Below are 26,939 nucleotides of genomic sequence, written 5' to 3' on the forward strand. Positions count from 1 at the left end.
AATGGATGAATGGATGATTTTTGCTTGGATTCGTTTGGTTTTTTTGATGCGTTTTTGTGAAATATTGTTTGGCATTTCATCCATCCTCTTATGTTTGCAGATCTTTCTTTTGTTCCTGTGAAATTTCTTGGTTTCTTATAGGTAATTCTCTGTGCTGTGACAGGAAGTTGCGGAACAAAGTGTTCCTGGTTTTACCGTCTGAAACCCGGAGCGTTTTGCTCCACAGAGTGGGTGGCGGTCTGATGTCTGCAGCTTCTGCCCTCCTCCTGGTCTGGGTGTGAGGAACCGGAGCCTTTTGTTTCTCTCAGGGATTCTCTCTGCCTCGCTCTTTGGAAAGAATGTGTGAATCAGTCTGCAGAAATGACGAGTGACGCAGTGCTGCACAGTTCTTTCACTGTAAACCATCCAGCTGCAGAAAGACCAGTCCTGTCTGCTGGTTTCTCAGCTGTAATTTAGACTTATATTTAACTCTGTGAAAAGTTTAAACGCCTCCTTTCTGAGTCCTTAACGGCACAACAAATGGTTTTTCCTGCAGAACAATAAAGTTCAGCATCAAGCCACAGTTTGGTCCCACAAACAAGTCGGAGCAACAAAACAAAAGCTCCTGGGACAAAGAGACTCCTGGAGGACAAAACTTCCAGGTTTTCATTCGCTGTCCTGATCCATGTGGTCTTCCAGGAATCTCTGCTTTGACAACAAACGTGTGAGAAAATAATTGAACTGAATGAAAATGAAATTTCTCAGAGAAACATTGGAAGAATTTTGCACATATCTGTTTCTACACATTCAAACATTGAAGGATTTTGAGGAATTTGGGGGAATTAGATCTCAGATCTTGTGCATAAAAAACCAGCAGCAGCTGATGGAACCACAACCTGTCCCAGTACAGAATGATGGACAAACTGGACCTGCTGGACTCTTCAGGACGCACTAACAGGAAGAGCTGGACGAAGTATGATGGGAGGATGGAGGGATGATGGATGGATGGATGATGGATGGATGCATGATGGATGGATGGTGGATGGATGATGAAAGGATGATGGATGGATGATGGATGGATTGATGGATGGTGGATGGATGATGGTGGATGGATGATGGATGGATGATGGATGGATGATGGATGGATGATGGATGGATGGATGGATGGATGGATGATGGATGATGGATGGATGATGGATAGATGGATGATGGATGGATGATGGATAGATGGATGGATGATGGATGGATGGATGATGGATGGATGGATGGATGATGGATGGATGGATGGATGATGGATGGATGGTGGATGGATGATGGATGGATTGATGGATGGTGGATGGATGATGGATGGATGATGGATGGATGATGGATGGATGGATGATGGATGGATGGATGATGGATGGATGATGGATAGATGGATGGATGATGGATGGATGGATGATGGATAGATGGATGGATGGATGGATGATGGATAGATGGATGATGGATGGATGATGGATGGATGATGGATGGATGGATGATGAATGATGGATGGATGGGTGGATGATGGATGGATGGATTGATGGATGGATGATGGATGGATGATGGATGATGGATGGATGATGGATGGATGGATGGATGATGGATGGATGATGGATGGATGGATGATGAATGATGGATGGATGGTGGATGGATGATGGATGGATGGATGGATGGATGGATGATGGACGGATGGATGATGGATGGATGATGAATGATGGATGGATGATGGATGATTGATGGATGGATGGATGATGGACGGATGGATGATGGATGGATGATGAATGATGGATGGATGATGGATGATTGATGGATGGATGGATGGATGATTGATTGATGGATGGATGGATGATGAATGATGGATGATTGATGGATGGATGATGGATGGATGATGGATGGATGATGGATTAAGGATGGATGATTGATGGATTATGGATGGATTTATGGATGGATGGATGATGGATGGATGGATGGATGAATAATGGATTAAGGAACCATCATCCATGATCCATGATGGATGATGAATGATGGATGGACCTGAACCTGAAAAGGTTCAGGTTCAGGTTCTGGTTCTGTGGTTCACCTGAGAGGTAACATCGATCTTCTTCCAGGTCGAGATTCAAGAAGAAAAACAAATGGATGGATGATGGATGATGGATGGATGGATGGATGATGGATGGATGGATGATGGATGGATGATGGATGGATGGATGATGGATGGATGATGGATGGATGATGGATGGATGGTGATGGACGGATGGATGATGGATGGATGATGGATGGATGATGGATGGATGGTGATGGACGGATGAATGATGGATGGATGATGGATGGATGATGAATGGATGGATGGATGATGGATGGATGGATGGATGATGGATGGATGATGAATGATGGATGGATGATGGATGATGGATGATGGATGGATGGATGGATGGATGATGGATGGATGATGGATGGATGATGGACGGATGGATGATGAATGATGGATGGATGATGGATGAATGATGATGGATGGATGGATGGATGGATGATGGATGGATGATGAATGATGGATGGATGATGAATGGATGGATGGATGGATGGATGGATGGATGGATGAATGATGGGATGATGGATGGATGGATGATGGATGAATGATGGATGGATGGATGATGGATGAATGAATGATGGATGAATGATGGATGGATGGATGATGGATGAATGAATGGATGGATGATGGATGGATGGATGATGGATGGATGATGAATGGATGGATGGATGAATGATGGATGGATGGATGGATGGATGATGAATGGATGGTGGATGGATGATGGATGGATGGATGATGGATGATGGATGGATGATGAATGATGGATGGATGATGGATGGATGATGGATGGATGGATGATGGATGAATGAATGATGGATGAATGATGGATGATGGATGGATGGATGGATGGATGATGGATGGATGATGGATGGATGATGGATGGATGATGGATGGATGAATGATGGATGGATGGATGGATGGATGATGGAATGAATGATGGATGAATGATGGATGGATGAATGATGGATGGATGGATGGATGGATGATGAATGGATGGTGGATGGATGATGGATGGATGGATGATGGATGATGGATGGATGATGAATGATGGATGGATGATGATGGATGGATGATGGATTGATGGATGAATGAATGATGGATGAATGATGGATGATGGATGGATGGATGGATGGATGATGGATGGATGATGGATGGATGATGGACGGATGGATGATGGATGGATGGATGGATGAATGATGGATGGATGGATGGATGATGGATGAATGAATGATGGATGAATGATGGATGGATGAATGATGGATGGATGGATGGATGGATGATGGATGGATGGATGATGAATGATGGATGGATGATGGATGGATGGATGGATGGATGGATGGATGGATGATGGATGGATGGATGATGGATGGATGATGAATGATGAATGGATGGTGGATGGATGATGGATGGATGGATGATGGATGGATGATGGATGATGGATGGATGATGGATGGATGGATGATGGATGAATGGATGATGGATGGATGGATGGATGGATGATGGATGATGGATGGATGGATGATGGATGGATGGATGATGGATGGATGATGGACGGATGGATGATGGATGGATGATGGAGGATGATGAATGATGGGATGGATGATGGATGGATGATGGATGGATGGATGATGGATGATGGATGGATGATGAATGATGGATGGATGATGGATGATGGATGGATGATGGATGGATGGATGGATGATGGATGATGGATGGATGATGGATGGATGGATGATGGATGAATGAATGATGGATGAATGATGGATGGATGGATGATGGATGATGGATGGATGGATGGAAACATCTTCATAATGTCTGCATCTTGATTCTCAGAGAAAGTTGAATTTGTTTCTGTTTCTCGTTCTTTTCTTGAAGACGGTCGTTGTATTTGCTTCCAGGTATTCCCAAACCTCGAGCTCCAGGAGTCGCTCACAGTCCACCGCCTCCATTCCCAAACCATCATCCAATCAGCAGTCAGCCCCCGGGTCTTCATGGCGACCACCTGCTCCCGCCGCCTCCAAGCTTCCTGTGAAAGGTGTGGCGGCCGGCCAGAGCTCTTCGTCTGCGGGGATCAGCGAGATCAACGCGGCCAGCAGCAAAGGTGAGGGGGCGGGGCTTCCACACTCATTTCCTGTCTTCCTCTGGACTTCCTGCGTCTCTGCCGCCATTTAATCGGGACAGACGTGAAGCAGTCGGGTTGCTGGAGTGAAATAAAACTGTCTTCTGCCCCAATCTTGCAGAGACAGGGAATTTGAGCAAGTTGGGGTCAAAGGTCACATGTGGTAGAGATCCAGAGATCTGCTGGTGTCTGAGCGCTGCTGCTCTCTTAAAAACTACTTCCTGTTCCTCTTTATTTCAGTAAAGATCCAGAGAAAGTGTAACTTTGGGTCCAGAAAGAAAGATGCATGTAGTTTCTATTTCTGTGAAAAATCCTGATGCAGAGAAGGTTTTAGCTCCCAGGGGGCGATCCCAAAGATTCCCAAAGATTCCAAAAGATTACCTGAAAGCTCAGGTAAGCATCAGGCGCCTATGAAGGATGACGCTTCGCTCAGTCTGTCAGGAATCTCAGTTGAGTTTCTCCTAATTCTCTGCTCTGTTCAGGACTAGCATACGGCTGGATTAGACGTTTTAACACAAGAAAAGGTATTTAAATGTTTTATCCTAGTTTAGCTTAGCCTTCAGGTTAGCTTAGCCTTCAGGTTAGGTTAGCCTTCAGGTTAGCTTAGCGTTAGTTTTCCTTAACTTTAGCTGCCCAATCTATATTTGCAATTTTTTTAATGACCTTATCTTAATGTACAGCTTACGATTTGTTTTACCATAATTTTATCCTCTTAACCTCAAATTTTTTAGTTTAGCTTTTTGGTTTTGTTGTACTTACAATTGAAAGAAAATAGATCTATTATTGTTAATAAGTAAAAATGAGTTTAGTTTATCTCATCTGATTTTAATTTGGATAATTTATCTGGCTTGTTTTAATACTTCATGTTTGTAAATGAACTTTTCCAGCAAAATCAGAAGTAAATATTAGTACAGAGCCTGAACTGTACCGGAACAAGAATATGTAAATAATGGACTTAAAACAAGAGAAGGACGTGTTGACAGGTAAAGGCCAGGTAAAGGCCAGGTAAAGGTCAGGTAGAGGTCAGGTAGAGGCCAGGTAGAGGCCAGGTAAAGGCCAGGTAAAGGTCAGGTAGAGGTCAGGTAGAGGCCAGGTAGAGGCCAGGTAGAGGCCAGGTAAAGGCCAGGTAGGTCAGGTAGAGGCCAGGTAAAGGCCAGGTAGAGGTCAAGTAGAGGCCAGGTAAAGGCCAGGTAAAGGCCAGGTAGAGGTCAGGTAAAGGCCAGGTAAAGGCCAGGTAAAGGTCAGGTAGAGGTCAGGTAGAGGCCAGGTAGAGGCCAGGTAAAGGCCAGGTAAAGGTCAGGTAGAGGTCAGGTAGAGGCCAGGTAGAGGCCAGGTAGAGGCCAGGTAAAGGCCAGGTAGAGGTCAGGTAGAGGCCAGGTAAAGGCCAGGTAGAGGTCAAGTAGAGGCCAGGTAAAGGCCAGGTAAAGGCCAGGTAGAGGTCAGGTAAAGGCCAGGTAAAGGCCAGGTAAAGGTCAGGTAAAGGTCAGGTAGAGGCCAGGTAAGGTCAGGTAAAGGCCAGGTAAAGGTCAGGTAGAGGTCAGGTAGAGGTCAGGTAGAGGCAGGTAAAGGCCAGGTAGAGGTCAGGTAAAGGTCAGGTAAAGGTCAGGTAGAGGTCAGGTAGAGGTCAGGTAGAGGCCAGGTAAAGGCCAGGTAAAGGTCAGGTAAAGGCCAGGTAGAGGTCAGGTAGAGGCCAGGTAGAGGCCAGGTAAGGTCAGGTAGAGGCCAGGTAGAGGTCAGGTAGAGGCCAGGTAGAGGCCAGTAAGGTCAGGTAGAGGCCAGGTAAAGGTCAGGTAGAGGCCAGGTAAAGGTCAGGTAGAGGCCAGGTAAAGGCCAGGTAGAGGCCAGGTAAAGGTCAGTTAAAGGCCAGGTAAAGGTCAGGTAGAGGTCAGGTAGAGGCCAGGTAGAGGCCAGGTAAAGGTCAGGTAGAGGCAGGTAAAGGCCAGGTAGAGGCCAGGTAGAGGCCAGGTAGAGGTCAGGTAAAGGTCAGGAAAGGCAGGTAGAGGCCAGGTAAAGGCCAGGTAGAGGTCAGGTAGGACCAGGTAGAGGCCAGGTAGAGGCCAGGTAAAGGTCAGGTAGAGGCCAGGTAGAGGTCAGGTAGAGGCCAGGTAGAGGCCAGGTAAAGGTCAGGTAAGGCCAGGTAAAGGCCAGGTAAAGGTCAGGTAGAGGTAGGCCAGGTAAAGGTAAAGGCCAGGTAAAGGCCAGGTAAGGTCAGGTAGAGGTCAGGTAGAGGCCAGGTAAAGGCCAGGTAGAGGCCAGGTAAAGGTCAGGTAGAGGCCAGGTAGAGGCCAGGTAAAGGTCAGGTAAAGGTCAGGTAGAGGCCAGGTAGAGGCCAGGTAGAGGTCAGGTAAAGGTCAGGTAGAGGCCAGTTAAAGGCCAGGTAGAGGCCAGGTAGAGGTCAGGTAAGGTCAGGTAAAGGTCAGGTAGAGGCCAGGTAAAGGCCAGGTAGAGGTCAGGTAGAGACCAGGTAGAGGCCAGGTAAAGGTCAGGTAGAGGCCAGGTAAAGGTCAGCTAGAGGCCAGGTAAAGGCCAGGTAGAGGCCAGGTAAAGGCCAGGTAAAGGTCAGGTAGAGGTCAGGTAGAGGCCAGGTAAAGGCCAGGTAGAGGCCAGGTAAAGGTCAGGTAGAGGCCAGGTAAAGGCCAGGTAAAGGTCAGGTAAAGGTCAGGTAGAGGCCAGGTAGAGGCCAGGTAGAGGTCAGGTAAAGGTCAGGTAGAGGCCAGGTAAAGGTCAGGTAGAGGCCAGGTAAAGGCCAGGTAGAGGCCAGGTAAAGGCCAGGTAGAGGCCAGGTAAAGGTCAGGTAAAGGCCAGGTAAAGGTCAGGTAGAGGTCAGGTAGAGGCCAGGTAAAGGTCAGGTAGAGGCCAGGTAAAGGCCAGGTAGAGGCCAGGTAGAGGCCAGGTAGAGGTCAGGTAAAGGTCAGGTAGAGGCCAGGTAAAGGCCAGGTAGAGGTCAGGTAGAGGCCAGGTAGAGGCCAGGTAAAGGTCAGGTAGAGGCCAGGTAAAGGTCAGGTAGAGGCCAGGTAAAGGTCAGGTAGAGGCCAGGTAAAGGCCAGGTAGAGGCCAGGTAAAGGCCAGGTAAAGGTCAGGTAGAGGTCAGGTAGAGGCCAGGTAAAGGCCAGGTAGAGGCCAGGTAGAGGCCAGGTAGAGGCCAGGTAGAGGCCAGGTAAAGGCCAGGTAGAGGCCAGGTAGAGGTCAGGTAAAGGTCAGGTAAAGGTCAGGTAAAGGTCAGGTAGAGGCCAGGGTCAGTGAAGGTTTTTTTTGGTATATTTTACCTTTCCTTCCTCCAGGATTGGAGTTGATTGTGTAAACATCGTTTTTTTTCTCACCGACACATTTCTGATGGTGTGATCGGGTTGCCACGGAAACCAGTCTGCGTTTGTGCCAGCTGGTTGCCATGGTGATGCTGACCCTGAGAGCGGCGTAGGTGTTGAAACACCTTCACACAGGTGGAGCGGCGAGATTCATGCTCTCTGATCAGACCGGCCGTGCTGTCGGGTTCTGGTTCAGGTTCTGGTTCTGGTTCTGGTTCAGGTTCTGGTTCTGGTTCTGGTTCAGGTTCTGGTTCTGGTTCGGGTTCAGGTTCAGGTTCTGGTTCAGGTTCAGGTTCAGGTTCTGGTTCGGGTTCAGGTTCAGGTTCTGGTTCAGGTTCAGGTTCAGGTTCTGGTTCTGGTTCTGTGGTTCACCTGAGAGGTAACATCGATCTTCTTCCAGGTCGAGATTCAAGAAGAAAAACAAAAAATCCTTCATGTAGAAATAAATTGTAATTTTAAAACGAAGTGGAAAAAAAACAACAAGTGTTTTTATTAAAGAAAAGATATAAAATCTGCTTTTTATCAATCAGATAAAAAGTTTAAAAAATTGAACTTTTGTTACTCTTCGGTCCTTTTTAGGCTGGACTTGTATTTCTGAACTGGTTCTAAATTTGATGCTTTGCGTTTTCCAAGCAGACTGAAGGTTCTGATTCTGTCGGGTTCTGTTGTAATGAACATCTTAAAGGAGCTGATTTTTGTATCTGTCTGATCCTACATCATCAATACCACGTCTGAGGGAAATGATCTCTGTTTTTGGCCATTTTTCGGGCTATAAAATAAATGTTGTTAAGACAGAGGCAATGGATGTCAATGGCAATATTCCACTAGGGGTTAAACAACAAAGCGGCTTTAGGTGGCCAGGGAAGGGCATTAAATACCTAGGCATCAATATTCCTCTCTCATTAAATGATTTGTATCATGTCAATTACATTAAAACGCTGCATATAATTAAAAAGGATCTAGAGCGATGGTCAGCAGTGCCTCTGTCCCTCCTCGGCCGCATTGAAACCATTCGTATGAATCTGTTACCCAGATTATTGTATTTGTTCCAGATGGTTCCGGTTATCATACCAAAATCTACGTTCCTTGAATTGGATAAAATGATATCGAAATTCATATGGCAAAGCAAGCGCCCTCGCATAAAATATAAAACACTTCAAAGAAGTAAGATGGAAGGGGGTCTCAGTCTTCCTGTTTTAAAATACTATTTTTGGGCAGCTCAGTTAAGGCCTTTAATTTCATGGATCCAACAGGACTCTCAAACAAGATGGCTGAGTATTGAGCAAGCAAAGTGCTCAGTACCATTAAAGGTATTGCCATTTTTAGATATTCCAGTAAAGGAACTGCCACTGTGGACTAAAACCACTATTAACATTTGGAACAAAGTGCGAATTTCATTCAAGCTACCAAGAGGTTTATCAATATTAACAAGTATTGGACATGTCAAATCCTTCACACCCAATTTCTTAGACAGAAATTTTTCTAAGTGGGCTGAACAGGGGCTTATATTCATTCACCAGTTGATTGACAGGAACGGACTTATGTCATTTGAAGAGTGATTTCTTTAGATATTTACAGTTGCGCTCTTTCTTGTCTGCACACAGGGACTGGAAAAGAATACTAAATCCCACACCATTAGAAAATCTTTAATCCATTTCCAGAAAGGGGAAGGGAATAAAAAACTGATAGCAAAGTTATATAGTGTATTTCTGTCAATGAACCTTAATAAACCCACTTGGACAAAGCAAAGATGGGAGGCAGAGACGGCCAAAATCATTTCTGACGAAACGTCTGGACTGAAGCACATCGAGTTACAAACTCGAACATGTGGCGGGAATTTAAATGGAAAATTATTAGCAGATATTTCAGGACCCCAGATGTAGTTGCTAAGATGGACCCTACGGTTCCAAGCTTGTGTTGGAGAAACTGTGGCTCAGCAAACCCCAACCACACACATTTTCTGGTCATGCCCCAAACTTCAAAACTTCTGGGACGAGATGTACGGAGCCATAAGTCATATCTTTCCAGGGGTTTTACCAAAGGATGTTACAGTTGCACTACTTGGTATTATACCAGAGGGTTTGCAAGGACGGGCTAAAGTATATCTGCTAAATATCCTTTTTACAGCAGCAAACCTGAAATGTATTACAATCAGGTGGATGCAATTGGAGCCACCTTCCTATGACTTATGGGTTCAAAAAGTAAGGGAATTGTATAGAATGGAACAAATAACATACTCATTAAGACTTCAAAAAAACACTTTTAGTCGGCGCTGGGGCCCAGCAGAAGCTCTGTTGATGTAAATAAACCCAATAGGTATGTCATATGGTGTTTAACTATCCCACGAAGTGTCTATTTCCATTTTAGGATTGTTTAGTAAGACGTCAACAAATGTGATGCTGAGGTCGTAAGATATTATGCTGAGATGTTTATTTTATGAAAATCATTATATTGTCAACATTTGTATTATGTACCACTGATGTATGGCTGTATATTTGCTCTGTAGAAAATAATAATAAAAATGTAAGTTCAAAAAAAAAAAGGAGCTGATTTTAGTTTTTAATGTCAGAAAAGATCAAATTCATAAAACTTCCCTTTACAGTATCATGTAAAATTAACTTTCACGTTTTTCCTTCATTGGAAACAAACCTGCAGAAAACCATTCAGCTGCAGAACACCTGGGTGGGCCTAGCCCCGCCTCTGAGGCGAAGCCCCTCCCCCACCCAGCTCCTTCAGAATAGCCAGCAGTAATTAGCAAACAGCTGGAACTGCTGAGCTCATTATAGGAGCTGCTGCTCAGAGCAATGCTGGTAAAAACGTTAAGGGTTAATAGAGGAGCCATGTTGGGTGACTTCCTGGAGGCGGAGCTTCAGAAAGAGTAGGAGTTTCTTAAAGAGACAGAAGCCCAATTTTGAAGCGTTAAAGCAGGAAGACCTAAATTTCTTTCAGGTTATATTTTATGTAACTATGTGAAGGTAACATAGTTACTTGATTATGGTATAAAATGGCCACCATGTGTCTGGAGAACAGACTACTGGCCCTTTAAGACCAGTGAAGGTTTTTCTGAATGAAATAGAATGAAGGAAAGGAATGGAGGAATGTGATGCTGGTTGAACCTGAAGCGATTTCTCGCCTGCAGCTGCCGGGTCGAAACCCGATGAACCGCCCAGCAGAGGCAGCACCAGTGCTCCCAGTGCTCCCAGTGACGGCTCGTCCTGCTCCGCCCCCAAGCCTCCAGCGGCCGCCATGAAGGGCAGAGCGCTGCCTCTGCAGGCCAGGGCGACGACAGGTGAGGAGGTTTTAAACCGGGACAGGTAGGCAGAACCTCCAGGGCCGGTGCCACCAGGATCGCTCTGGTTCTGGATCTGCTTCTGGTTCCGGTTTCAGAGTTGAAATCGGGACGGATACTGCGAAGGCTGCAGTGGTGATGACCCTCCGGATGTGACCTTTGACCCAGGGGGATTATCAGCTGGGTCGGTTGCCGCCAGATATTTATGTCAGAATCACGTGATCCAGAACAGATGGGACTGTTGGACCAGAACCGGCTGATTCTGCAGATATGAGTGGAGCTGACTGACCCGGTTCTGACTGACCCGGTTGACTCCAGTCAGAGACGATGGTGTTTCACGTCTCTCTGGACCTGCAGGTTTGAAAAGCCCGACCGGCACCAACCAGAACGCCATCAGAACTCCTGGCGGCCAGCCGGCGGCGAAGGCGGTGCCGCCCGGGTCGGCGAAGCCCCCGCTGCAGAGGAACGGCTCGACCCGGCTCAGTCGCCTGAACAGCACAGGTAAGCCACCTGAGAGGCGGTGGGCGGGGCTTCCTGCCTGTGGTTTTCATGGAAACGGCAATAATGCAGCAACAGGAGAACCTTCATTGGTTGTTAATATTTAGCTTTCTAAATAGATTTTAGTCTGGAGCTCATTTTTAGGTTGGCAAACTTAAAAATTAACTGCTAACTAAATGTCTAATTAGCTAAATATTTATTTACTAGTTTACGATTTAATTCAAGCGAATCGTAAACTAGCAAATTCAACATTTTTTGATTTAACTTCCTGACTAAATATTTACCTCAGTCTAAATATTAACTAACCAGGTAAATATTTAGCATGAAGCTAAACACTTTGCTACAACCTAAATATCTCGTTAGCAATATGAAGTATTTAGTATGGAGGTAACTATTTAGCTCAGCAAATCAAAGCTAAACTTAATGTTTAAGTTTATTATCTGTGAGAAAATGGAAAACATCGTCATCATTTCTGAAAGTCTCTAGATTAGGGTTGTTTTAATAATCTGGATTATGATGACTAAATGTTTTTCTATAATTATTTGTGAGCACCACCGCCGTTCCTTTGAATTTGGACTGAAGCACATAAACGGGTCGGAACCAGTAAACTGTAATTAAACTGGGCTGACAGTGGAGCGACTGGGGCATTTAATAAACATGTAGTATTTATATCAGACGATCCTGAATATGAGAAATCCTCCTTTTAATCTGCTGGTTCTAAACTGATCTGAATATGTCTCATTTCATCATTTTGTTCCTGCATATTGAATTTTTTGGTGTTTAAACGTGTTTACTGGGTGTTTTTGGCCGTCTGCAGTCAGTCTGCAGTCAGTCTGCAGTCAGTCTCCAGTCAGTCTGCAGTCAGTCTGCAGTCAGTCTGCAGTCAGTCTGCAGTCAGTCTCCATTCAGTCTGCAGTCACTCTCCAGTCAGTCTCCAGTCAGTCTGCAGTCAGTCTGCAGTCAGTCTCCAGTCAGTCTGCAGTCAGTCTCCAGTCACTCTCCAGTCTTTAGTCAGTCTCCAGTCAGTCTCCAGTCAGTCTGCAGTCACTCTCCAGTCAGTCTCCAGTCAGTCTCCAGTCAGTCTGCAGTCAGTCTCCAGTCAGTCTCCAGTCAGTCTGCAGTCATTCTCCAGTCAGTCTCCAGTCAGTCTGCAGTCAGTCTGCAGTCAGTCTGCAGTCAGTCTCTGCTCAGTGAAGCGCCGGGCTCCTGAAGGTGAAACTACGCCCTGCTGCCAGCTGGGGGCGCTGGTTTGCATCTGGGACCTGCTGGATCAGATTCCTGATTCAGGTTGGATGGAGAATATCTCAACATCAGGTGGATTCAGATCTGGATTGGGACTGAAACGACTCCAAATGATTTGAGTACCTGGATTATTAAAATTCCTTGAGGAAAATATAGCTGACCTGAAGCTTCGTAATTTACGTTTATTATTTACAACCGTTTTCCGGCCGGGACATTGTTTGCGTTGCGTTTTACTCAACCTGCTGCTGGCAGAGGTGTGTGTGTGTGTGTGTGTGTGTGTGTGTGTGTGTGTGTGTGTGTGTGTGTGTGTGTGTGTGTGTGTGTGTGTGTGTGTGTGTGTGTGTGTGTGTGATCTGTGGCTCTTTAAATGGAGGGAAAGTGAAGGGAGATTATTCCGTCCTATCTCCTCCTCCTTTCCCTCCCTCCTCTTCCTCTCTGTGTTTGCCCAGCAGAGCTGCAGCAGCAGAGGGGTGGTGGACGTGCTCGTCTTTGTGTGAATCAGGATACAGACTCTGGGAAAAGAGAGAATTTCCTCTTCCTCCATCTCTGTTTCTCTTCCTCTTTCTTCTTCTTCTGGTTTTTCCACTTGAGCGACGGAGGAGAAGAAGCCGACTATTTTTGGCGCCATTTTCTCCCTCCTCTCTGAATCGTACGACAGAAACACGCTCCTCCTCCTCCTCTTCCTCGTATGTTTGTGTTTTTCCTATTTTTCTGTGGCTTTGATGCGATGAAGAGCAGGTGGAGGATTAACAGACTCTGATTCCTGGTTGAATCTCTGAATCTGAGAAACTCGGCTTCGGTTGGACCCACGTGGCAAAAGCAGAGAGACACGGACGCACAAAGACCCAGTCGGTCGGTCCCCGGGTTTAGCTTGGCTGAACGTTTCTTCATCCGAGGGAAGAAAGAACCTTGGTACTGCTTTATCCTGAGGACCTGAATCCTCCCGGTACGAGGACGACCCGGAGGCGAGACGATGCTCTGGTCCCCCAGACTCTCGCTGTCCAACTTCCATGTGAAGCTGACAGCTAAAGGACTTTTCCGAAACCTGCAGCTTCTGCCAGGATGCAGGAAAAACACCGTGGTGTTCCACGCAGGTCTGGACCTGGCCGAGCAACCATCCCACCATCACCTAACCACCATCCCTCCATCACCCAACCACCATCCCACCACCATCCCTCCATCAACCAACCACCATCCCACCACCATCCCTCCATCAACCAACCACCATCCCTCCACCATCCAACAATCAACCAACCATCATCCCTCCATCACCCAACCACCATCCCTCCATCACCCAACCACCATCCCTCCATCACCCACCACCATCCCTCCATCACCCAACCACCATCCCACCATCACCCAACCATCCCACCATCACCCAACCACCATCCCTCCACCATCCAACAATCAACCAACCACCATCCCTCCACCATCCAACAATCAACCAACCATCATCCCTCCATCACCCAACCACCATCCCTCCATCACCCAACCACCATCCCTCCATCACCCAACCACCATCCCTCCATCACCCAACCACCATCCCACCATCACCCAACCACCATCCCACCATCACCCAACCACCATCCCTCCACCATCCAACAATCAACCAACCACCATCCCACCATCATCCAACCACCATGCCACCATCATCCAACCACCATCCCTCCATCACCCAACCACCATCCCACCATCACCCAACCACCATCCCTCCACCATCCAACAATCAACCAACCACCATCCCACCATCATCCAACCACCATGCCACCATCATCCAACCACCATCCCTCCATCAACCAACCACCATCCCAATACCATCCCACAATCAACCAACCACCACCATCCCACCATCAACCAACCACCATCAGCCAACCACCATCCCACAATCAACCAACCACCATCACCCAACCACCATCCCTCCATCAACCAACACCGTCCCACCACCATCCAACCATCATCCCACAATCAACCAACCACCATCAGCCAACCACCATCCCACCATCAATCAACCACCATCCCTCCACCATCCAACAATCAACCAACCACCATCCCTCCATCAACCAACCACCATCCAACCATCATCCCACCACCATCCAACCATCATCCCACCATCAACCAACCACCATCAGCCAACCACCATCCCACAATCAACCAACCACCCACCCAACCACCATCCCACCATCACCAACCACCATCCCTCCACCATCCAACAATCAACCAACCACCATCCCACCATCATCCAACCACCATGCCACCATCATCCAACCACCATCCCTCCATCAACCAACCACCATCCCAATACCATCCCACAATCAACCAACCACCACCATCCCACCATCAACCAACCACCATCAGCCAACCACCATCCCACAATCAACCAACCACCATCACCCAACCACCATCCCTCCATCAACCAACCACCGTCCCACCACCATCCAACCATCATCCCACAATCAACCAACCACCATCAGCCAACCACCATCCCACCATCAATCAACCACCATCCCTCCACCATCCAACAATCAACCAACCACCATCCCTCCATCAACCAACCACCATCCCTCCATCAACCAACCACCATGCCTCCACCATCCAACAATAACCAACCACCATCCCTCCCAACCAAGCACCACCATCCAACCACCATACCAATACCATCCCACAATCAACCAACCACCACCATCCAACCATCATCCCACCATCAACCAACCACCATCAGCCAACCACCATCCAACCACCATCGCACAATCAACCAACCACCATCCAACCATTTTCCTCTGTCTCATCCTCTTCTCATCGCTCTCTTCTGTCACTTTCATATATTTCAGCACTTCCCAGTTTGACCCAATTCACTCCAGTTTGTCTCCCTCTGTCCCAGTTTGTCCCAGCCTGTCCCAGTTTGTCCCAGTCTCCCTCCTCCTGCAGTCCCCATAGCGATTGCCTCCCCCGACCTATGGGCGGAGCTTAAGGCGCCACATGACGATCCACGTCGTTTTGGTTGACCAGGTCATAGTTCTTAAATCTGTTTAGTTTCATTCCTCTTATCTTCATCATGAACCCGCCATCCTCTTCCTCTCACTGTTTGTGATGTCGGTCTAACCCCAAACCTCCCCCCTTTCCTCCTCCTCCTCTTCCTCGGCAGCCATTGTTGCCTGCAATATTGTGCGGATCGTCCCTTCAGCTCTGCTTGTCAGTTGTGTTCACACAGATGAGCGTGGACGCTTTCTGCACGAGTGGCTCTGCAGCAGCGAATAAAGATGGCCGCCGGCTGTTTCAGCGGCGCCATGTGACCCACACATGAACAGGATGCCCTCCGTCCTTCGGCTCCTCCTCCTCTTTCTCAGTAACCGCTCTGGAGAAAACAGAGAAATCTGAGGAACCAAACAGTTTTAATCTGAAACAGATTGGCTAATCTCTGGGCGGCCATGTTTAATCCCAGCTCTGGACCTGGGGGGGAAAAAAACAATTCAATACATTTGACAATTTACAAAGGTTTATTTTAAAATGCATTTTTTCTTTACATTTTTTAGATGTGTTCTTTGCTTGCAATAATATTGAAACAAATTTATCTCTGTAGTTTTAATCTTGAAGGTGTAGATGAATCTTAATGTGTGAAAATGGCCTCAGTTCAGACATTTCTTTATATTTTAAAGCACAGATTTATTAACGTGTGTGGTGCCCTTTGACCCCAAAGTGAATCAGGAAGTAGATCAGTACATGCTGCTTCTGCCTTTTAGCTGACCGAGTTTAAACTGAACCAGTTTGGAAAAATAACCTTTTTGAAGAGCGTGATGTGCTCTTTATTTAATAAACTACACGTAGAGTCGCCACCAGAGGGCAGCAGTGGCACATTATGCTGGCAGACCGTTACCGAAGTCGCAGCCCAGGTCAGAGGTCAGATTGTGGTGTCATCTGGTAGAAAGTTGTTTCTGGCAGGTTGGACCTTTAACCTCATTGGTTGAATCAGTCAGATATTGATGCTGAACAGAAGATTTAAAGGACCGGTATTATGTGTTTTCCAGGCACATGGCGGCCATTTTATACCACAATCATGTAACTATGTTACCATCAGTTTTTATTAAAATGCTATATGTGTCAATTATGACCTAAAAGATATTTGACTTCCTGATTTAATGGCTTGAAATTGGGCCTGTGTCTCTTTAAGAGCTCCTGCTCTCTCTGAAGCTCCGCCTCCAGGAAGTCGTCCCAACATGGCTCCTCTATGAACCCTCCAACGTTTTTACCAGCTGCTGAGCAGCAGCTCCTATCATGAGCTCCGCAGGTGTTTGCTAATTGCTACTGGCTAGTCTGAAGGAGCTGTTCCTCGCAGGTGGGGCCGATGAGGGTAAAACATTAAAATGATGGAAAGCTAAAAACACTAATTTTACGCGACACCGGCCCTTTAACTGTAAACTGGATCTTTAATAAATTCTGGTTCTGGATGGTAAATTGTTGTTTATTCTGGCAAGAACCAAATATTTCAGATCCGATCTGATTTCATGTTTCTCATCCAGATTAGTGGTTAATTCCTCCACCTTGAACATTTCATCTGGATTAACAGCCGTGTTCCAGCTCGTGTTTGGCTGGGTTCTGGTCCAGATGGACCCGGTTCTGTTCAGAGCGGCTCCTCTCTGGGAGGATTCGCCCAGCTGAGCGCAGCGGCACGTGTTTGGCCGCCGCTGTGTGTTTTCTGGGTCGGGATCCACAGACCCGTTTCCCCGCTGGATGTAGGTCATCCAGCTGCAGCGTTCAGCTGAGGCGGCCCGTAATCTGCTGCTGGATTATAATCCCACGACCCAGAACAGGTCGAGATGTTCTTTTATTTTCAGTCTGAAGCTGCTGGCTCAACATTTATATCATTTTTATTTTATATTTTTCCACTGAAATGTAAAAAATCAGTTGTATCTAAATTATTTTGAACATTTAATGACATTAATCCCCAAATATTAAAATAACCTTCCTACAATTCAACCAGATTCTTGACGGTTTTCTCTTATAATTGGTAAACTTATGATTTTTAAGTAGAAACAAATTTATAAATGTAAATGTACTAAAATAATCTGTTATTGGAGCAGATTTTAGAAAATTAGACTTTCACTTCAGAAAACTGGGATAAGAAAGAAATGTATGTCTTCAGTCAGAAACTTGACAATCCGATCTTTTTCTGGTCAGTAAACGCATCTTTCCCCGGCAGCCGGGTCACCGATAAACCCTCTTCGGGGTGGAAACTCTTTTTAGCTGAATATAAACGTTCTCAGAACATTTTGAAACAAACTTCAGAAGCCAGGCTGCAGTTTGAACCGGCAGGGAGAAACGAACTGGACGCCTCGCATCCGCAGGGACACCAGGGATGCTTGTCATGCTAACTGCAGTACGGTGGTGGCAGCATCATGCTTGGTGGTGCTGATTTACTTTCATTATTTTGAGAAACTGAAGTCATTTATTGAGACGTGAAACCAGAGACGGTTCTGATCCAGCTTCGGACCGGAGGAAAAAAAACTGGCCTTTCTATTTATCATTTGCTGTGCAGGTCAAACTGGGACAGAACGGAAGCTGTTCTAGGGAACCGGTCAGCCCAGTTGGCTGCAAACGGGTCACAGGGAGTAAGAGTCTGCCTGCAGTCAGACCAGACCAGCCGGAAGGAAGTTCTGAACGGTTCTGATCGTACTGGGTCCAACAGAACCAGCAGAAACAGTAACAGTGATAATTATAGCCAGTGGAACCTTAATGCTGCTGAAGCTGCAGACGAACCGTCGCTTAAAGATCCATGATGGAGAAACAAAGTGTTTAAAGCTGAAGGTTCATCTGACCTTCCTCCTCTTCCTCCTGACCTTCCTCCTCTTCCTCCTGACCTTCCTCCTCTTCCTCCTCTCTGGTTTTTCTTCGTTGTGTTGTTGGACCTGCATGCTAACTGTCTGGTTCCTCCTCCAGTCTGGGCTCAGCAGCTCTGCCTTTCAGCCAGAGAGGCTCCAGGTACAAACTCACCTCAGCACACCTGAAACCTCACCTGTCCATGTTCCTTGCTTTGATCCGGACTGGATCATTATCCGGGTTTTCTGAAGCTTTTTGTGAAGAAAAATCTGTTGATCAAAATGGGTCACAATTTTTAAAGAGAGGACCATTTTTCCCATCACCAAACTCAAACTTTATATTTTCACACAGATTTTCCATCAGTGTAGAAACTAAAACCTCAAATTTATTCAGAACCATCTAACAGAAACCAATCTGCTTCACTATTAGCAGAACTACTGTTTATGGTTCATGCTTTTAGCTAGCTACCTAAAAGCTAGCTAGCTAGCGCAGCTAGCTTTTAGTTAGCACAGCAGCTAGCTTTTTAGTTAGCACAGCTAGCTTTTAGTTAGCGCAGCTAGCTTTTTAGTTAGCGCAGCTAGGTTTAATTAGCGCAGCTAGCTTTTTAGTTAGCGCAGCTAGCTTTTTAGTTAGCACAGCTAGCTTTTAGTTAGCGCAGCTAGCTTTTTAGTTAGCGCAGCTAGCTTTTAGTTAGCGCAGCTAGCTTTTAGTTAGTGCAGCTAGCTTTTTAGTTAGCGCAGCTAGCTTTTTAGTTAGCACAGCTAGCTTTTAGTTAGCGCAGCTAGCTTTTTAGTTAGCGCAGCTAGCTTTTAGTTAGCACAGCTAGCTTTTTAGTTAGCGCAGCTAGCTTTTTAGGTAGCGCAGCTAGCTTTTTTAGTTAGCGCTGCCCAGTGCCACCATTGCTCACCAATCCCAACAGGAAGATCTTAATTAGTAATGGTTTGTGGTTCATATTGAAGAGATTTCTGGGTGTCGCTGTGTTTCTCTGATCCTTATAAAATGATTCTCTCTGTCTGCTGGAGTGCTGTTAAATCTGACAGCTCTCCTCTTGAAGGTCTGGACCGGTTCCGACCCAGTTCAGATGCTGTGAAGATGCCAAAGTCCCTGAATGAGGAATGAAACTGTTAGTAAATGATCAATAAAGATTGATTCACATTGGTCCTAAAATAACCAGACCGTAGAGAAAACAGCAGGCTTGAGTCATGCTGTCCTGCTCAGCGGCCGCCAGCAGGGGGCAGCGTTTCCTGAAACTAAAGGAGATGCTTTTCAGCTTTTGATTTAAAGTCTGAGGCAAGAGATCATCAGATCAGTCACTAGCTACAGGAACGCAGATCCCAGAGAGTGAGAGGTCTCACTCTGCTTCTGATTTAGAGGAGCCTCAGGAGGAAAGGGTTAAATGCTCTTCCAGTGTCAAACCTTTATTGGTATTTAAGGTTTAGTGATAAGTTCTTGCATTATTATGCTGTCAACATGTTATTACTGGAAAATGGTCTCAAAACAACAATATTAGCATTTATGGGAATAACTTCTGGGACAATTAATAGACCTGTTCTTGTGACAGGCCAGTGAATCTCATTTTAATTGAAAGCTACATATTGATAAACATTTTCATTTAAATAATCATTTTTTCTGCTAAATCCATGAATAAATAGACAATATATTTATCTGTTATTTTGGTCATAAAACACCAGATTGGTGCAAAAGCTCAGAACTGGTGGTTTTGATTAATAATTGTTTTACTCTATCTTGATGTTTTTGTCTGAAATACGAAACTGACAAAATATCTTGGCTTTAGTTCTGCTGGTTTGTTTGGTTCTGATCCAGTCAGCTGCTTTTGGACCTTTTCGCTTTTGGTCCTGCTGCAGGACTAAATCAGTCCGGTCCAGTTTCATGTCATTTGAAGCTCAGATATCTGCAGATGGCTGCAGTTTCCACCCGGCTGGTGAGTCAGAACCAGAACCCGAGGAGCTGACGGTCGATCGGTAAATGGATGCATTCAGAGGAAGCTCTCAATATTTCTGCTCTGGTAATGGACTGCTTAACGTCGTCCATCATTACCTCGGTTTCCCATCATGCATCAGTGTGAGCCTGAGCAGCGAGGGGCGCGTCTCCTCGGAACCAGGCGGGTCGGCCGTGTTGTTTTCTCTCTCATGTCTGGAGGAGGAGTGTTTGGGTTTGTGCGGACGCCATGCTGAACGTTTCTCGGACTCTGACGTCTCGACTTTCTCTTGCAGTGGACAAAAACAAGCCGCGGGAGGCGCCGACGAGACCCGCGAGCGGTGGCTCCCAGATCACCACTGGGCACCAGCAGAACCTTCCCGCTGAGCCGGTACGTCCGGCTGCACCGCCTCCTTTGGCTCAGATTGAAGGATTTTATCTAAATCTAAAGTTTTCTGTCCTCAGGTTCCAGATGTTCTGAACGGCAACAGCCCAGTAACACCAGCCCTCCCAGTCCCATCTCCTGATGGCTCCAGCGCCACATCTGGTCCGCTGCACCCACCGGTCCGGGGCTCAAAGCCAGAACCGGGTCACGGTCCAGCCCTAAACACGGGCCCCGGCCGCAGCACGCATCCCGACCCGGAGCGGCGCCGACGAAGCAGAACCAGAACAAAGAGCAGGTGGAGAGGAAGAACCAGGCCATCGTCCAGCTGAGGAGGCTTCTGGTCCAGGGGAACCGCAAGGTGGAGGCGCTGGCCGCGGTCATCCAGCACCTGTTCTCTGAGGTACTTCCGTTTGCACCGTTCCTTTCACTAACTGAAAACGACCCGGAACAAAGTTCTGGGCTGAAACTGGGAAGAAAAGCTGCCAAAGACAATCCGCAAAGGTTCTGACTGAGGAGATTTAACTGGGTTAGAGGTGTTTGGACTGTTTGATGAGAAGTTTGATGCATTCTCCGGGGGTACCAGGCGACCCGTCATGAATCCACTCCTCTAAGAACGGACCGAAGGTCAGAATCCCCGCAGGTGGTTTGATCCAGAATGATTCACGATCAGCAGTTTACTAGCATGTTAGCTTCTCCACCTTCAGGGACGAAACTACTTCTTTTTACCGTTGGTAAGGAACCTACCCATTCAGGAATGCCAAGTTATCACCATGGGAAGATTCATCTGATCTATTTGGCCTTGTTTCTTCTGAGCGGTGCGAGTTTGGTTACCAGTTTGGTTTAGTGGTTCTAGTCTGGTAACATTGTAAAAGCGGCCCATGCAGTCTGGGTTATAGAGCTATAGAGCGATGATACACATGGAAATCTGGGAACTCATTTGTTGAGTTCAGCATCATGTTGACCTGAGTTCAGCGCTGAATCCTCAGAGCTCACCTGGTTTCCTGCCTGGATGACCTCTGAAGGTAAGTATCAGTTTTCAGATGCTGATCCAGCTCAGCCGACTCCCTGTGAGGTAAAGAAGCTCAACAACCATCCCTGCAGATTGAATCCTTCAGTCGCGGTTCGTAACTCAGGACCTTCAGGTCAACATAAAACCAGGCTGCAAGACGAACCGCTCATCCATCCGTCACTCAGGAACAGGCACTGCACTTCCTCTGGAGGCAGAGCGTGACCTCTGACCTGACAGGGTCTTTAGCTGGTTTTCCAGCTGGGAACTGACAGGAGTTTTTGCAGCTTGATGGTTTCTGAGCCGCTGCAGATTCCTAACTTGTCACATTTGACTGGATTCAGATGTTCCCAAGCAGAGGAGCTTCTTCCGCCTCCTTCCTGTTCCAGTCGAATGTGTTTGGGCTCGTAAATTACAGGTCAGTCCAACCTGAGCTAAACGAGTGGAGACCATCAGAGATCTGTTTCACAGCTCCCTGCCCTCCGGCGGTCTGCAGCGCAGCAGCCTGTCTTTACAGCGTCGGTAGGAATGGCTTTCTGTCCTCGCCCAGAAACAAGCTGCTGAAACGCAGCGATGATGGACGCAGCGGCAACAACCGGGCCGTGATTAACCTGAGATGCTCTCTGAGTGAAATGCTTCCCTTGAACTGGCTTCCACCCAGAGCTCAACAGGCACGTTTTTCCTTTTCAGTCTGGCTCTTGTGTAAAAACCCAGTTTGCTCTCATTTCTTTGGTTGCGATGATGAAAATCCCACAAATAATACAAGGAAGGAAAATTAAACCTCACCCCAAAACATCAACTCTTCCTGATTTCATCAAGTTTTTAAGACCAAGATGTTGGTGACATTTACCTGCTGGATCATCATTCGATCCAAACTCACCTGTTCACTGATTGCTGCTTTAAAATGTTCAAAAAGACTCAATTATTCTGAGAGCCTCTGAAACGGTTGATTATTAAAACATTTTCGGAATAACTGAAGGTATAGCAGTAGTGGCACACTTTCACTAATTTTTTCAGAGGCTAATTTTGTGCTTAGCGCTTTAGCTAACTTTGAAAACGATTAGCGCACTTAGCTTCCCCTGAATTAAGTTTTCCAGATAAATTCTTAATCTGGAGCGGAAGTGATCCGCGCCGCCATGTTGGTAGGCAAGTGCAGCGCAAAGCGTTGATGAGCCATGGCTTCCAGACCAACAGGAGCGAAGTAGAGAACTCAGAATGTGTACCCTAGTAATAGTTATGCAAGTCATGTTCACCTCCTGGCAGCAGGTTTATAGTTATAATCTATCTAATCGATCGGATCCTGATCTCAGCTCCCCTCACCATCCTCTGCAGGGCATCAACTTCCAATCAGCTCTGACTTTCAGGCTGGTTTGAGTCTGACAGACCTCTTATCAGTTGTTGCTGCTGCAGGCTGCTGATTGGCTGCTGCAGGCTTCTTCTGGCTGCTGATTGGCTGCTGCAGGCTTCTTCTGGCTGCTGATTGGCTGCTGCAGGCTGCTGATTGGCTGCTGCAGGCTTCTTCTGGCTGCTGATTGGCTGCTGCAGGCTGCTGATTGGCTGCTGCAGGCTTCTTCTGGCTGCTGATTGGCTGCTGCAGGCTGCTGATTGGCTGCTGCAGGCTTCTTCTGGCTGCTGATTGGCTGCTGATTCTGGCTGCTGATTGGCCGGGAGCAGCAGGATCTCCACATCCTGGATGCAGAAGCTGTTCAGTAAATATTTGCCTTGCTCTGACTAATAATAAAAACTTCCAGACGAAGGTTAAAAGTGTTCCTCGGAGCACTTTCCTGCTGGAACCTGTTCCTGCTCCGGTTCTGTTGATTCGAGCTGCTGGGCTGTGAATAATCACACCGTCAGCTCTGATCCTCCAGGGGATTCATTCTGATTGTTTCTGTCTCTGGATGTCAAGACAGCCCTTAGCGCTGCGCATTGCAGTGAAAGTCGATCATTATCTCAGGTTTACGACCCGACGTTGTTATGCAACTGAAGGCTAATAAACATTCCTTCCTGCGTCCAGATAACCTTCCTGATTCAGCAGCAGCTGAAGCCTGGACTTCTACCTGATCTGCGGCTGCAGGTTTCCTGCAGAACCGCAGCAGAACCTCACTGGGCCGGCACTGTGACTCCTGCAGGAAAACGATTCTCAGCTGCATCAAAGCAGTCTGATGCACTTTAGCTCGTCTCTTCGGTTCAGTGAAACCTGTCAGCAGCAGAACCGTGACTGAGCTGACAGATGTGCTGAAAGCTGCCGGGTCCAGGCCCGTTAGAACCAAACGCTGCATGAGGATCAGAGCACAGCACTTAGTTCTGTTTTATGACTTCTTCCTGAGATTTTATACAGTATGTGTGAACTTTCTTCTTGTCATTTTCACATTTTTAGTTTTGCTCGTTAATTTTTGGATGATGATTCTGACGTAATCTGTTCACTTGCATTTAATTTTCATTCAGTTTAATATTCAACAAGCTGAACAGAGAATCCAAATCAACAGGAAGCAGAAATAAAAACCAGACTGTGGCACCAGAAATGAATCCACTTTATGAACATCTTCCTCCTGATCTCATCAGATATTAGATCGATCCTAAAAGTCCACCCGGACCGGACCGAGCCCACAGACGGTACAGTGAACATGGGTTGGGCCCGACCAGGTCCGACCCGACCCGACCCGACTGGTTATCGTTAGAGGCCTGAGGCTGAATTAAACCTGACTCAGAATCATTTTGTTGCTTAACCGTTTGAGGATAATTTGTCCTGTTTGAGCGTCTAAATGAGCGGCTGGTGGAGCAACAGGGCGGGTCGCGGCTGCATTTAGTCGTTCCAGTCTAATTAACTTGTAAACCTTTCTGTCTTTCTTTCTGTAAGGTAAATTGCCATCTCCTATATTTAATACATAATCAGAACATAAATGGATCAGAACATAGAGTTCTGTCTGGTTCTGTTCTGTTGGCTGGATGAAGAAACGTGACCCAACTTGTCCATCAAGCAAATGATTTTGGTCTCTGTTTGAATTGGACCTTCAGGTTTCCATCTTTGTTTCTGTGTGAATTTAATTTGCTTCATTTGTCCCAAGTTTTCTGTTTTGAGTCACCAGAGGGTTTGAAAGTTGCTGGATGTGGTGATAAAGTTTGGAAGTTGGTTCCGTCTCAGGACAAGAGGAAACGGATCAGGGATTCCTGCAGGTTTCCCAGTCCGTCCTGAACTGGGAATACCACAGGCAGCCTCCAGGGGGAGCCAGAGAGCATCACTGGGTTTTCCTTCTCAATCAATGAAAACAAAATCTGCGGCGATTCTGGATCATTGGACCAACCAAAACAAAGATCTTCTCTCAGAGACAGATGACTCATTGACTCATCAGCTTGGATCCATCATGGCTTCCAGTTTCCCTCCTTCCACGAATCACCTGACAGAAATGACTGTGGAATAAACTTTGAGGCGGTGAGAGAGGAATTCCTCCAATGCAGACGGACCGGTTTGGGACGAGGCGGAGCGCGAATAACCGGCATTCCTGCGCATCCCGGCTGCAGGAGGAGGACCAGGTAGGAGGGGAGGAGCGGCCGCGGCGCCGAGGCTTCAGAGCTGCTGAAACATGGGAACCACGGAGAGCAAAGCCCAGCCGGGTCCAGCCGGAGCCCCCAGAACCGGCGCAGCAGGAAGCGGAAGGTGGGTCCGGTTCTGGTCGTTGTTCTGCAGGGAAACTCGGAGGCAGTTTTCCAGCTGTTGTCATAAAGTCTCTGGGTTCTGGTCGGGATCAGGATGTGGGACGGACCTGCTGATCTCTTATCTCTGATTTTATCTGAGACGTTTTGTTTGGACTCCTGTCCGACCAGAACCAGATCTCTTCACGCATGGACTCTTCAGAGGAAACGTGGTTCTGATGTTTCCTGAGCCGTTTCATGTTTACGAGTGTAAACAGAGGAACCGGTTTTAATGGCTGATCCATTTCAAGAGCAAAGGTTCTGCTAGAACCCGGTCAGAAATGATTAAACGAAAACAGAAACAAAGGAAGAAACAAACATTTCTTTGTCAGGGATGTTTCGGGTCGGGAAGTAATCTCCTGCAGCTGAGAGGAGTTCTGTCGGGTCGGCAGCGTGGAGCTGTTGTGTCAACAGAGATCCGGACTCGGCGCCGATCTGCTGTTCTGACTCGGACCGGTTCCTCATGGCTTTAACCTGGAAAACTCAACAACGTCTCATCACGACTGTTGGATTCTGCTGCTTTTTCACTGAAACTGAATCCAGTCCAGAACCTGAGCAGATTTATGTTGGATTATTTAAGATTATTGAAACTGAGGTTAATAACGGGCGGAAGGATTATTTCATCCTCAAGATTAAATGATTAGTTGGTCAAAGTTAATCTAAGATTAGATAAAACTGATAAAAGTGAATGTGGGCTAAGATAAACTGTAATGTTACGGTTGACTAACAAAAGATAAGCTAGCTTAAGCTAAAAAAAACATGAGTTAAGGAAGATTAGACGAGCTAGGCTAACGTAAGGAAGGCTAATGTCATGTAACTTAAGCTAAAGTACAGAAAAAATATAAGATAAAAAATGTTAGTCAAGATAAGTCATAATTCTATTTAATTTCACCCAAACTGATGTAGGCTAAGCTAGTTATAGCTAAGCTAGCTAAAGCTAATTTAAGAGTGAGGCAGGATTAAAATGGGCTGATAGTTTTTTTTTTTTTTTTAATAAGGAGATCTAGGCTTAACTAAGTTCAGCCAAGCTAATTAACAAAGGTAGTTAACAAAAACTAAAGTTCGGAAAAATAAACTGAGAAAAGATAAAAAATGTCAGTCAAGATAAGTCACAGCTTTGCTAAGCTAAGCTTAAGTAATCCTTTTTGATATAACCTAAGTTAATATAGGCTAAGCTAACCTGGGTCAAATAAGCTAAAATAAGAGGCTAAGCTAATCAAAGCTAAGCTAATGTATGTTAAGCGAGGTTAAAATAAAACAGATTAAACTCAGGAACTTTCACTAGACCAGATTAGCATCAAATTAGCCTATTAATACAAATTAATATTAGGACTTGAGAAAACTAGACTGTACTAAGCCTTAGCTAAACTCAACCAGGCTACACAGAAGTTAAGCTAAGCTAAATGTTTTTAAACTATTTTCTATAGATATTTGAGAACAATCTAAGGAATCTGGTTTGTGTTTTAATATAATTAATTGGGTGGAAAACCAAAAACAGCCACTACACTGAGGGTTAAAATGAAGAAGAGATGATCCACCGTCTGATGTCTTAATGTGTTCACATTTC

At 46.3% G+C, this 26,939-nt stretch overlaps 1 protein-coding gene across 1 annotated transcript in view; it reads left to right on the forward strand.

Annotated features, from left to right (window-relative positions):
• Positions 1 to 548: 548 nt before the first annotated feature.
• LOC129356886 (nascent polypeptide-associated complex subunit alpha, muscle-specific form-like) overlaps positions 549 to 26,939 on the forward strand; it is a 43,049-nt gene continuing 16,658 nt past the window's right edge. Inside the window, exons 1-6 of the mRNA XM_055026423.1 lie at positions 549 to 952; positions 3,988 to 4,190; positions 10,653 to 10,802; positions 11,160 to 11,303; positions 20,588 to 20,682; positions 20,757 to 21,076. Of these exons, the coding sequence (XP_054882398.1) occupies positions 891 to 952; positions 3,988 to 4,190; positions 10,653 to 10,802; positions 11,160 to 11,303; positions 20,588 to 20,682; positions 20,757 to 21,005 (903 nt within the window). The 5' untranslated portion in view covers positions 549 to 890 and the 3' untranslated portion in view covers positions 21,006 to 21,076. The remainder of the gene's footprint in view (positions 953 to 3,987; positions 4,191 to 10,652; positions 10,803 to 11,159; positions 11,304 to 20,587; positions 20,683 to 20,756; positions 21,077 to 26,939) is intronic.

The sequence above is a fragment of the Poeciliopsis prolifica genome, unplaced genomic scaffold, assembly GCF_027474105.1.
Source record: "Poeciliopsis prolifica strain line A6 unplaced genomic scaffold, Auburn_PproV2 SCAFFOLD206, whole genome shotgun sequence".
Taxonomy (NCBI): domain Eukaryota; kingdom Metazoa; phylum Chordata; class Actinopteri; order Cyprinodontiformes; family Poeciliidae; genus Poeciliopsis; species Poeciliopsis prolifica.